This window comes from Oncorhynchus nerka, linkage group LG14 (assembly GCF_034236695.1).
Source record: "Oncorhynchus nerka isolate Pitt River linkage group LG14, Oner_Uvic_2.0, whole genome shotgun sequence".
Lineage (NCBI taxonomy): Eukaryota > Metazoa > Chordata > Actinopteri > Salmoniformes > Salmonidae > Oncorhynchus > Oncorhynchus nerka.
In genome coordinates this window covers 34,072,246-34,085,300 of record NC_088409.1, presented here as the reverse complement: position 1 = coordinate 34,085,300, position 13,055 = coordinate 34,072,246, and the positions used below count along the sequence as shown (strand labels likewise).

At 44.4% G+C, this 13,055-nt stretch overlaps 2 protein-coding genes and 1 pseudogene across 2 annotated transcripts; 1 reads left to right on the top strand and 2 right to left on the bottom strand.

Annotated features, from left to right (window-relative positions):
• The first annotated feature begins 1,357 nt into the window (after nt 1–1,357).
• Nucleotides 1,358–5,492, top strand: LOC115140908 (gamma-glutamylcyclotransferase-like). Its single transcript, XM_029679364.2, has 4 exons — nt 1,358–1,500; nt 1,588–1,733; nt 2,081–2,213; nt 3,409–5,492. Exons 1-4 carry the CDS (start codon nt 1,381–1,383, stop codon nt 3,571–3,573), a joined length of 564 nt encoding a protein of 187 aa, XP_029535224.1. The 5' UTR covers nt 1,358–1,380; the 3' UTR covers nt 3,574–5,492.
• LOC115140907 (toll-like receptor 13) lies at nt 4,715–7,642 on the bottom strand (annotated as a pseudogene).
• A 163-nt stretch (nt 7,643–7,805) lies between these two features.
• Nucleotides 7,806–12,687, bottom strand: LOC115140906 (leucine-rich repeat-containing protein 15-like). Its single transcript, XM_029679361.2, has one exon. It carries the CDS (start codon nt 9,712–9,714, stop codon nt 7,813–7,815), a length of 1,902 nt encoding a protein of 633 aa, XP_029535221.2. The 5' UTR covers nt 9,715–12,687; the 3' UTR covers nt 7,806–7,812.
• Between the last annotated feature and the right edge of the window lie 368 nt (nt 12,688–13,055).

Genomic DNA, 13,055 nt, shown 5'->3' with positions numbered 1-13,055 from the left:
ACTATGGTGTTAAATGCTGAGCTGTAGTCGATGAACAGCATTCTCACGTAGGTATTCCTCTTGTCCAGATGGGTTAGGGCAGTTTACAGTGTGGTTGTGATTGCGTCGTCTGTGGACCTATTGGGGCTGTAAGCAAATTGGAGTGGGTGTGCCATTAATATAGGTAACGAGTGGAGGACAGAGGAGCCTCTTAAAGAAGAAGTTACAGGTCTGTGAGAGCCAGAAATCTTGCTTGTTTGTAGGTGACCAAATACTTATTTTCCACCATAATTTGCAAATAAATTCATAAAAAATCCTCTCATTTTGTCTGTCATAGTTTAAGTGTACCTATGATGAAAATAAATTACAGGCCACTCTCATCTTTTTAAGTGGGGGAACTTGCACAATTGGTGGCCGACTAAATACTTTTTTGCCCCACTGTAGCCTGTCATTTTACTGTTGTTTTTATTTCTTTACTTACCTATTGTTCACCTCATACCTTTTTTGCACTATTGGTTAGAGCCTGTAAGTAAGCATTTCACTGTAAGGTCTACCTGTTGTATTCGGTGCACGTGACAAATAAAATTTGACTTTTTTATGTGAATTTGGTCAGGTCGTCCACAAAGTTACCTACTGGACCTTGATGGACCAGCCGTGTTTATGTTTAGCCTTTCATTCCCGTGACCAGTAATGCTTCCTAAACTTTCAATGCATTTTTTTGCAAAAGATGGGTAAAGCTTGGCACAAAACAAAAAAGGTCTGTAAACTGCATTTACCCTCCACTACACCAGTGCCCATGATTTCAAAGCAAAGTTCAAATGATATTTCAGTGTCCATAATTTAGGTCTGCCTGATTACCAACAGGGGTGTAAACATACAGTAAATCCATGTGCATGCAAGCAAACATGACTGATGGATTGGCCTATTTGTCAAAGCATCAGCTGCAACACACCACTAACTTCTCTGTCTACAAGACAGCGCTATGCAGGCTTGTTGCATCACACTGTGAATGACATGCTGGTGTGACTGTGAGCTCTGCCAGCTCAGGCCATAAGGCTCAGCAACCAGCAGGCTGTTTGTGTATTGTGTGGCAGTGGTGGGCACAACACAGTACAGCACAGGGCAGGCCCGATGGATTAGCATGAGAATGGGGAGTCAGTGAGTGGAGAGAGGGCTGGTATAAAAGAGGGGGGTGCAGAGTTTGATCTCTGTCACAGTAGCGCTCATGACCTCACCTTGCATCTCTGCTCCGCCTCCAAGCACTCTTGCTGACTGTGGTTTCTCTCTATTCTCTCCTCCTCCCTCCTCCTCCTTGTCTTCCCTTGACTCATCCTCCTTGTCTTCCCTTGACTCCTCCTCCTCACCCTGCCCTTCCTCCTCCTTCTCCTCCTCTCTGTCAGCATGGATGACAACATAGAAATCCACACCTTCCTGTACTTTGCCTACGGCAGCAACCTACTGAAGGAAAGGCTCCAGCTCAAGAACCCCTCCGCTTCCATCCACTGTGTGGCCAGGCTCAAGGTACGACCCGACCTGACCTGACTATAAGGAGGACCTGGGAGGACACCTGACCTTAACCTGACCCTTTCTATCTCTCCTTCTCTCCAGGACTACAAGCTGATATTTGGGAACTACAAGGGTCTGGCCAGTGACCGCTGGCATGGGGGTGTGGCGACCATTGAGAACAGCCCAGCGGACGAGGTGTGGGGAGTGGTATGGAGGATGAACGTGGCCGACCTCGAGTCTCTAGACAGGTAAGAGACCTTCATCTTGTTCACCTAATCCAAGTTGGTGCATACCGTGTCTACTTTATCAAGGCTGTATCACAACCGGACGTGATTGGGAGTCCAATAGAGCGGCGCACAATTGGCCCATGGTCGTCCAGGGTTTGGACGGTGTAGCCCATCATTGTAAATAAGAATTTGTTCTTAACTGACTTGCCTAGTTAAATAAAGGTTACATTAAAAAATAAAAATAAATACTAAGTCTGTTGTGTCCTTCTGAGTGCTTCTTCATCGTGGTTGAAGTGGTCTAGTTCTAACCCGTTCAAAAGTTGTGTGGGTGGGTGTATTTATATGTGTGTGTGTGTGTGTGTGTGCAGCCAGGAGAACGTGAGACTAGGGGCCTACAGCCCTGTGGAGGTGAATGTGAAGACTCGGGGCCAAGAGCTCAACTGTCGCACCTACATCATGAACAGCTGTATTTACGCTCCACCGTCTCCACAGTACCTCAAGGTGACACACCTCCTTTTACTCTCTTTTCCTCCGCCTTTCTATCTTTCTCTGTCTCTCTCTCTATCACACACCGTCTCCCTCTCTCAATCTATTTATATCTCTGTCATTCCACATCCATTTAAGAACATGGACTTGACACGGAACCCTGTAAGACGTTAGGGACCTTACAAAGAGAGGAACGTTGTTAATGAAAGTGGTGCTCTCTATGGATATACAGTGGAAGATGAAGAGAAATGCAAATAGTTGTCTCTGAAAATGATCTCTGATAGAAATCTCTGAAAAGCTATTTACCAACAAGTGCTTTTTCAAACAAATTGTAATTTAACAATATACTCTATATGCTCAAATTTATAAGAAAAACAACAGCAAATCAAACAGATTCTCTAAAGCTTGTTAAAAAAGGAATTCACACATCACTCGTTACTTGCGGATGACAGTGTGGCTGACATCATCCTCTTGAATGAGTCTCTGTCACTCACTCACTCACTGTGGTGGCAAAAATACCAGTGTTTTGGTGTTTTTTCTGGCGTTTGCCACTGACAGCTCCCAGATGGCTTTGTGTTGAAAAGACAATAGGGAAAGAGCAGCAACTAGGTCAGTGGATTTTTTGGCTATTCACTCACAGCCCCTCTCCAAAATAAAACCTCCCTCTCTGAAGCATCTGGAATGCTACATTTCAGGTTCATATTCTGGCTTTCGCAAGAATACAGGATTAGTTTTATTTTTTATTTAGTAGATATCCATCAATTCATTCAGGATGTACCCAATCTCATGCACTGTATTGGACAATGTGAACAGTTACTAAACTGTGTTTCCAGACGGTTCATTGCACATCTAAAGGCTCTAGCTAAATAATCAAAGTGGTGTGAGGAAAAACAGCCAGCGAATGTAACAGGCGTGGAGCGTGGCTTTGTGACCCCAGAGCTTTGTGCAGTGCTCTGTCGTGTGTGTACCAGACTCATACGGTTGAGCTGAGTGCATTGTTCCTCTGTTATGTGGCGTGTTCTATGTGTGGTGTGTGGTTCGATGGGTACAGTATTTGAGATACACACATTCTGGATTTTAATGTGCGCCACTGGTCATTTATTGTCGTTAGATAACAGAAAATACTGTATAAGTGATTGTCTGATTAATATGGTTTAACTTCCTATGAAATTATAAATATTTTATGTTGATTGTTCTCTGGTTACCCCAGGTGATTTTAATGGGGGCGGAGCAGAATGGCTTGCCGAAGAACTACCAGGAGAAGCTGAGGTCCATCGAGACCAACAAGTATGAGGGCCCACTGCCTGTCATGGCTGAGCTGGAGCGGATTATGAAAAGAGCTAAGGAGAGAGCCAATCACCGATCTGACGCTTAACAACACCTGGAACAAACTGCCATGTTTAGAACTCAACTCCTGGTAGGACAATTGAAGCAAACTTCTACAACTTCCACTGTCCTACCAAGAGTTGTTGAATATCTTCTCATCTCCAGTTTGCTCTTCAATTCATGTACCTTGGTTTGAAAGCGAGGTAGCGACAGCATTTCTTTTTCTCTAGGAATTCAAACTTGCCTAGAGAGATAACTGTGTTGAGAAACCCACTGGTTAGAGAAACCATCACGTCCTGTGTGTAACGTTACATCTATAAGTCCTCTTCAGGAATAGTTATTTACTGACATATAACAATGATGATGATGATGATGATGATGACACTGAGCATCCCTCAGACTGTATAGGGATTGAATGTAGAATATGATCATGTGTATTTGTACTACTTCGGCGGACAATAAAACCTCCCCGAATGTTCTGTGTTGATCTGTATAGAGTGCACAATGACATTAAATCAGCCTCATTCAAGATAGCCTGGTCTCAGATCTGTTTGTGGTGTCTTTCCAAATCCTATGGTCAGTGACATGACCACGTTGTTAAGACAGCACAGAAAGATATGGGGCCAGGCTACATTCAAGATCAATTCTTCTGTTAATCCTTAAGAGTCTACTGATGCACCCGTGCGTGAATCTAATTAACATAATTAAAAAATCCCCATAAAAATCCACCAATTAAAGCTAGAGATATCCACTTATGCCGGCCTTCCGCATCTGCGGTAGAAGGTGGCCGACCTACAGCGGTGTTTGTCAGACCATGAGACATCCCAAAAATTGGTCTACTCGCAGAAATGTCTGTAGCGTCCGAACGGTTTGGCCAACTAATATGACCACTCTATGGAAAGATGAGACACTCACGAACGCAATGGTGTTCTCCGTTTTTTTGTTGTTGTTATACCTCAAAATCAAATAACTAAATGATCCATGGTATCAACATCTTAAAACAATTCCACATGTTAGCTTAGTAGAACCCCCCCTGAAGTGTATGTGGCTTTGCTGAGATGGTGACCAGAGAAAATCAGCTGTATCATACATCTGTGTCATACAGTAATGCAACGCTAGAAGAAGACAGGAGAGAGAGATGGAACATGTTATTGAATCCAATAATACAAATGGATGCAAAGCCATAAACGTCACTGTTAGATGAGAAGGTGTTTCCTTATTTTGCTGCAAACATATTTTGAACATCGGAAGTCTGTGTACTGTATATGATTGAAGGTCTTTGTCTCCCTCTGCTGTTGACAACGGTTGGTCATTGTATCCACACAGTTCATACAAAGTTAATTGGAAGCAGAATACCACTGTCTAGACATGTACACAAAAAGGTGCTCTCTAAAACCCTAAAGAGTTATTTGCTCATCTCTGAAGGAGAAACATTTATGGTTCCATGTAGAACCTTTTCACCCAACAAAGAACCCTTTTAGAACCCCTTTTAAAAGAGTGTAGTACTGTATCTGGTCACTGGCCAGGGTGTGGTTCAGGAGGGACCAGTTTGGTCCACAGACGGTCCCAGAAGGCAGGCTGCATGGCCTGGTCCTGGGGCCAGTCCAAGTAGGTCCTGGGGATCACAATAATAACTGATTATTTGAATAAAGTATAAAGTGCTTTTATCACACTCAAGGCATTATACAACACTTGAAATACAGCATACACTAAAGTCATAATGAAGATACTGTATATAAGTAAAATATCATTTAGAAGACAAGCCTTTCAAGTCAAGTTCCTCAACACTTGAGGTCACAAAAAAATACACAGTGCATTTGGAAAGTATTCACTATTCCCACATTTCGCTACGTTACAGCATGATACCGCCACCACCATGCTTCACTGATGGTGCCAGGTTTCCTCTAGAAATGACACTTGGCATTCAGGCCAAAGAGGTCAATATTGGTTTCAGCAGACCAGATAATCTTGTTTCTCATTGTCTGAGAGTCCTTTAGGTGCCCGATGGCAAAGTCCAAGCTGGCTGTTATGTGCCTTTTATTGAGGAGTGGCTTCCATCTGGCCACTCTACCATAAAGGCCTGATTGGTGGAGTGCTGCAGAGATGGTTGTCCTTCTGGAAGGTTCTCCCATCTCCACAGAGGAACTCTGGAGCTCTGTCACCTCTCTGACCAAGGCCCCGATTGCTCAGTTTGGCCTGGCGGCCAGCTCTGGGAAGAGTCTTGGTGGTTCCCAACTTCTTCCATTTTAGAATGATGGAGGCCACTGTGTTATTAGGGAGCTTCAATGCTGCAGAATTTGTTGGTACCCTCCCGCAGATCTGTGCTCAATTTTGAGTCTCATAGCAAAGGGTCTGAATACTTATGTAAATAAGGTATTTCTGTTGTTTTTTTTCTATACATTTGCAAACATGTCTAAAAACCTGTTTTCGCTTCATGGGGTATTGTGCGTAAATTGATATTTAATACATTTTAGAATAAGGCTGTAACTTAACAAAATGTGGAGTGGTCTGATTGCTTTCTGAATGCACTGTATGTTTTTGCAAGGATGTTTCCTAGTTAAATAAATGATAGAATGTAGTTAACAGAACCCCCTCTCCACATGCTGTACGTACCTGGTCTTGACCAGCCTGGCCAGGCCAGGCGGTGGTGGGCAGACAGCTGGCGAGGAGGGATGTCTAATTCTAGTAGTCCAGGATACCTACTGTAGAGGCTGTCTGTGATGTTGTCCACAATGTCCTTCTCCAACTGGAAGTCCCTGCTGTGCAGACATAGACGCAGGAAGGGAGGCCCCCTCTGCTCCAGGCCCGGAAGCAGCTGCTCCACCACCCAGCGCTCGTCTCTCCCACTGTACGACACAAAGGCATCATAGCAGTAGTGCCCCCTGAGGTTGGGCCTCCGTACAGCCTCTTCCAGCCAGCAGCGGATGATGTAGCAGAAGGCCAGCAGGTATTCCCGAGCCAGCTGATGGAGCAGCACCACCAGCATGAAGAGGAGCAGGCCCAGCGAGGTGCAGAGGAACAGGACAAAGCCCACGTCCAGGGAACAGTTGGCTGCTGAGTACCTGAGATGGACGGTGCAATGATGGAAACAAAGACATCCCTTGACGTTTAGATGACTCATATTATGGACACTATCAATAGAGAAAGCCTTCGAAACAGGTCGTGGCTGCACATCCAGGCCTAGATGGAAAGTCCAAATGCTAAACGGCCATGGTGGTGTTCTATGTGTGTGTTGCCTCTATGGTTGTACAATAAATGGATGCTCTTCATTATCAGTATATCTTTCTTCTTACCTGGCAAAGTTCTGGATTCCATTCTCGTTTTTACATGTCACGTCTGCTTCCCCAGGGTGATAAAATACGACCTGGACATGTGGCTGTCTTTCAGCCCAGGCGAGCAGCCAGGTGTTGTCACAGCTGCAGTCCAAGCGAAAATTGTAGAGTAGCAGGTACCTCAGGTTGGTCAGCGGCTCTGTGAAGCTCTCCATCACACTGAACTCCTCTGGGATGTGGACTGACATCTGTCTGAGGAGAAGGCAGAAAACAGTTTACTCTAAGGGCCCAAAAGGGGCCAGCTTGTAGACGCTGCTAGCCAACAGAATAATTTCAGCAGAATAATTTGTGTTGTAGTTGTAGCTCGTAGTGCCATAGTCTTGTCTAGTGGTGGCAAATCCAGACCACACATGGTCCCTTGTGGCATCCCACTGGGCAAAAACTGGTTGAATCAAAGTTGTATCCAATGTTGGAAAACTGATTGGATTTGCAAAAAGTCATCAACGTAAGGGCATTTCCTATTTTCACCCAACTATTAACTTCAATCCAATGACATGGTGACATATGTTGTTGACTTCACGTTGAATTCACGGTTAGTTGACAACAACGAAATGTAATTCAAAACCAGACGTTGAACTGACATCTGTGCTCAGTGGGATGGGTTCAAATCCCGCCTGCCTTCATATGGGTGGGTGTTTCTATTATCTACCTGAGGGAATGCAGGTCTCTGCTCATCTCCTCCTCCAGACGGAGGATCCTGCAGGTGACCAGGTTCAGCTTCTCCAGCTTGGTGAGGTTGTGAAACATAGTGGCCAGCCCTGGCTGCCGGTAGAGTTCCACTCCCATTAGCGTCAGATACCTACAGTTGGATTATAATCAGTTACCTTGTAAATGCACTTTTGAAATAATCTGTCATACTTCTTTTTATTCTTTAGACCACTACTGCTCTTAAACCCCATTCATACTTTTAAAAAGCAGGCAGGCCAGACTTGGATGGTTTGCATACAGTACAGCTTTTAATCTAATTTATAGTATACTTTTGAAACTATACAGCTGTTTGTCCTCACTCTACCGTTAAGTAAATGGATAAATAGATACCTCATCTCCACAAGTGTGTTCAGGTCAGTCATGTCCACAAATTCAGCTGACAGCACAGAATTGAAGCCAAAGTACTGTAGGGAGGTGAAGTATCTTGCTGCAAAATGAGACCCACACAGGAGGCGTTCTGTTATGGCTGTGAGGCTGACGACGGACTGGAGAAACGGTCTCCAGCAGTCCTGGAAGAATACAGTTGTGGCACTGAGCTGAAGGGAAACCCCTGGTTTTGGGATGCTGTTGCTGCCGATGATGATGTTGAGGGTGTACCACATGGAAGAAATGTTCATGTGCATTAACCCTTGAGGGAACACACCAAATATGTGTGTCAGATTCACATTCACGCTACTCTCCAACTCACTAGGCAAAGGTTGAAAGTCCCCTAAACAGATGTGCTTCAGCAAAGTGAGGTGGATGAAGGCAAGTGCTTCAATCGTTTCAAGTGGGTTTAGTTCCAGAATTAGGGTTTCCAAGCCATGCAGGCCAAAGAAACTGTTCTCTGTTATCTGAGAGATCTTGTTATTCCGTAGGTCTAAGAACCTCAATTTAGCTAGTTCCTTAAATGTAAAGTCTGCAACAGTGGTAATCTGATTTCCTGACAAAATCAGCTGTTTCAGATTCTTCAAGCAACCAAACTGCTCTGAGGTGATGTTTGTGATTTGAAAGCTTAACAGGCACAGTTTTTTCAGCCACAGAACGGGATCCTTTTGAATGTCACAAAGCATACTGATTTCAACTTCCCTCGAGTGCATAAGGAAAACACCCAAATCAACGAGATTCTTCAAATCATGGATCAAACTCAAGTTAATTGCATCATGATCATGTTCATAATGATTTAAATGAATCTTCTTTATCCCCTGGCAGTTTCTCACAGCAGATGTGGTGTTCCAGAATTTATAATTTCTTACATTAATTTCTGTGATTGAGAGTTTGAATACTGTTTCACAAACTGACTCAAAGGAAATGCATTTGTTGTAAAAATCAAATGCCTGCAGTCTTTTGATGCCAGACTGCAGAAGCTGTGTCTGTGGCTCATCAACTATAGGCACAGAGAGATCTGTGATGTTTTCAAAGCATTTGAATGCACCTTTTTCTAAGTGATGAGCGTTAGGGAATGAAAATCTCACCTCTTGAAGACGATAGAAATGAGGAAGCTCAAGAACAGCTCCTTTGGTGTCAGAGCAGTTTGGGGGCCTCAAAATGACTATCTCCTCTGACTTAAATGTCAGGCTTGTTATTGACTGTGACATATTAACTATCCTGCATAGCAAATCAGATAGCTCCCGTGCACAACATCTGTTGACTGTGAGTTTCTTCAATAGCGAGATCCCTCCAAATACGTCCAGTGCCATCACAGAAAGCATGCAATCGTCAATGGAAAATTCTTCCAGATTAGTCAGGTTCCTGAAAGTGTTGGATAGAAGTGATGCATTGTTACACTGTATCATCCCCTTACAGTTCAGAGAGAGTGTCTTTACACTGGACAGTCCCTTGAAGGTGCCATGGAGAATTGTGGGTAGAAACCCCTCTAGGTGAAGTCTCTCAAGAGCATAGAATCGAGAGAGAGCGCCAGATTGCATTACGTATCCACTCCTGATCTCGAGACAGAGGGTCTGGTAGTTTGATGGAACAACAGAGAGGTTGACTTTGAGGTCATATATATCCCAGCAACTGGCAGTGAAGCCGATCATGCTTGGGCAGTTAGCGTGAATGTACATCCAGTAATTCACCTTCTCATAGAGGATACATTTGTTACTCAGCCAACCCCAGGAACCAAAGATCCAAAATACAAATAGTCCCAACTGAACACAGACCAGGCTCATCTTTCTTGTGAAGTACCTCAGAGACACTGGGCAGTTAGAATGACTTGATGCTTGTGCTGCAGTTTGAGTATATATACCTATCTGTGCAATCTTTTTTTGGTCTGTTTTCTTACTGGCTTTGACAGAAAGAGAAAGGCTGTTGTACACAGATAAGGTTGTTGTTGCTCACCTCTTTCTAACTTCCCTTCCCACAAAATATATATAAGAGAACTGGTGGAGTGCATGGTTTGTATCTTTAAAATTAGATGATCAAATATAGCACTGATTGCAGAAGAAACATGTAATGCATTAATGCATACACAAAATATATTCCACAAATGACCTAAAACAAATATTGTATCGGTGGAATATAACTTTAGAATCCTTTTGGAAGTGAAACTTATAGTATTGGTAAATATTGTAGTTATTGAACATGAACCTAATCTCCTAATCTTACATCTTAACTTTAGTCTTAAAGCTACAATTCACTGAATGCTTCTATTGAGAAAGGATTCACAGGGAGCTGTTGCTACGGATGTAAATATTAGCCCAACAACAGTGCAAAAAAGTCTGGTTTCAACAGTGGTGGAAAAAGTACCCAATTGTCATACTTGAGTAAAAGTAAATATACCTTAATAGAAAATGACTCAAATAAAAGTGAAAGTCACCCAGTAAAATACTACTTGAGTAAAAGTCTAAAAGTATTCGGTTTTAAATACACTTAAGACTCTGACGAGCCCGAGGCGGAGAATATACGGCTCCCTAGGGAATAGGCCCTAACCCCAGTGAACTGCGTGAAGAGGAGGCGGACGAAGAGAGGCTGGAGAGCGGGCTACCTTCTGAGAAGTTGGAGGCGATTGAAAAAAAAACACTCCCCTCAATTCTGCTAGCAAACATGCAATCTTTGGACAATAAAATGGATGAGTTATTGGGAAGATTAAACTACCAACGGGACATTAAAAACTGTAACATCTTATGCTTCACGGAGTCATGGCTGAACGATGACAATATCAACATACAGGGGGGTGGTTATGCGATGTACCGGCAGGATAGAACAGCTGCGTCTGGTAAGACAAGGAGCGGCGGTCTGTGTATTTTTGTAAACAACAGCGGGTGCACGATATCTAAGGAAGTCTCAAGCTATTGCCGAGGTAGAATTTCTCATGATAAGCTGCAGACCACACTATCTACGGAGAGAGTTTTCATCTATATTCTTTGTAGCTGTTTACATACCACCACAGTCAGAGGCTGCTACTAAGACAGCATTGAATGAGCTGTATTCCGCCATAATCAAACAAGAAAATGCTCACCCAGAGGCGACACTCCTAGTAGCCAGGGACTTTAATTCAGGGAAACTTAAATCAGTTTTCCCAAACTTCTATTAGCATGTCAAATGTTCAACCAGAGGGAAAATAATTCTGGACCACCTATACTCCACACACAGAGATGCATACAAAGCTCTCCCTCGCCCTCCATTTGGCAAATCTGACCATAATTCCATCCACCTGATTCCTGCTTACAAGCAAAAATTAAAGCAGGAAGCACCAGTGACTAGATCAATAAAAAGTGGTCAGATGAAGCAGATGCTAAGCTACAGAACTGTTTTGCTAGTACAGACTGGAATATGTTCCGGGATTACTCCAATGGCATTGAGGTGTACACCACATCTGTCATCGACTTCATCAATAAGTGAATTGATGACGTTGACCCCACAGTGACCATACGTACATACCCCAACCAGAAGCCATGGATTACAGGCAACATCTGCACTGAGCTAAAGGCTAGAGCTGCTGCATTCAGGGAGCGGGACTCTAACCCGGAAGCTTATAAGAAATCCCGCTATGCCTTCCGACGAACCATCAAACAGTCAAAGCATCAATACAGGACTAAGTTTGAGTTGTACTACACCAGCTCTGATGCTCATCGGATGTGGCAGGGCCTGCAAACCATTACAGACTACAAAGGGAAGCACAGCCGAGAGTTTCCCAGTGACACGAGCCTACCAGACGAGCTAAACTACTTTTGTGTTCGCTTAGAGGCAAATAACACTGAAACATGCATGAGAGCAGCAGCTGTTCCGAAAGACTGTGTGATCATGATCTCTGCAGCCGATGAGTGTAAGACCTTTAGACAGGTCAACATTCACAAGGCCGCTGGGCCAGACGGATTACCAGGAAGTGTACTGCGAGCATGCGCTGACCAACTTGCAAGTGTCTTCACTGACATTTTCAACCTCTCCCTGTCTGAGTCTCTAATACCAACATGTTTTAAGCAGACCACCATAGTGCCTGCGCCCAAGAACACTAAGGTAACCTGCCTAAATGACTACCGACCCGTAGCACTCACGTCTGTAGCCATGAAGTGCTTTGAAAGGCAGGTCAAGGCTCACATCAACACCATCATCCCGGAAACCCTAGACCCACTCCAATTTACATGCCGCCCCAACCGATCCATAGATGATGAAGTCTCTATTGCACTCCACACCTGTACAAAAGGAACACCTATGTGAGAATGCTATTCATTGACTACAGCTCAGCGTTCAACACCATAGTGCCCTCAAAGCTCATCAATAAGCTAAGGACCCAGGGACTAAACACCTCCTTCTGCAACTGGATCCTGGACCTCCTGACGGGCCGCCCCCAGGTGGTAAGGGTAGGTAACAACACATCCGCCACGCTGATCCTCAACACAGGGGCCCCTCAGGTGTGTGTGCTCAGCACCCTCCTGTACTTCCTGTTCACTCACGACTGCAAGGCCAATCACGACTGCAACGCCATCATTAAATTTGCCGATGACACAACAGTGGAAGGCCTGATCACCAACAACAATGAGACAGCCTATAGGGAGAAGATTTGGCATGGGTCTTCAGATCCCTAAAAGGTTCTATAGATGCACCATCGAGAGCATCCTGACTGGTTGCATCACTGCCTGGTATGGCAACTGCTCGGCCTCCGACCACAAGGCACTACAGAGGGTAGTGCGAATGGCCCAGTACATCACTGGGGCCAAGCCTCCTGCCATCCAGGACCTCTATACCAGGCAGTGTCAGAGGAAGGCTCTAAAAATTGTCAATGACTCCAGCCACCCTAGTCATAGACTGTTCTCTCTGCTACCACACGGCAAGCGGTACCGGAGCGCCAAGTCTAGGTCCAAGAGGCTTCTAAACAGCTTCTACCCCCAAGCCATAAGACTCCTGAACATCTAGTCAAATGGCTACCCAGACTATTTGCATTACCCTCCCCTCCCCTCACCACTGCCACTCTCTGTTGTCAACTATGCATAGTGTTAATTAACTCTACCTACATGTACATACTACCTCAACTAACCGGTGCGCCCGCACATAGACTTTTTACCGGCACCCC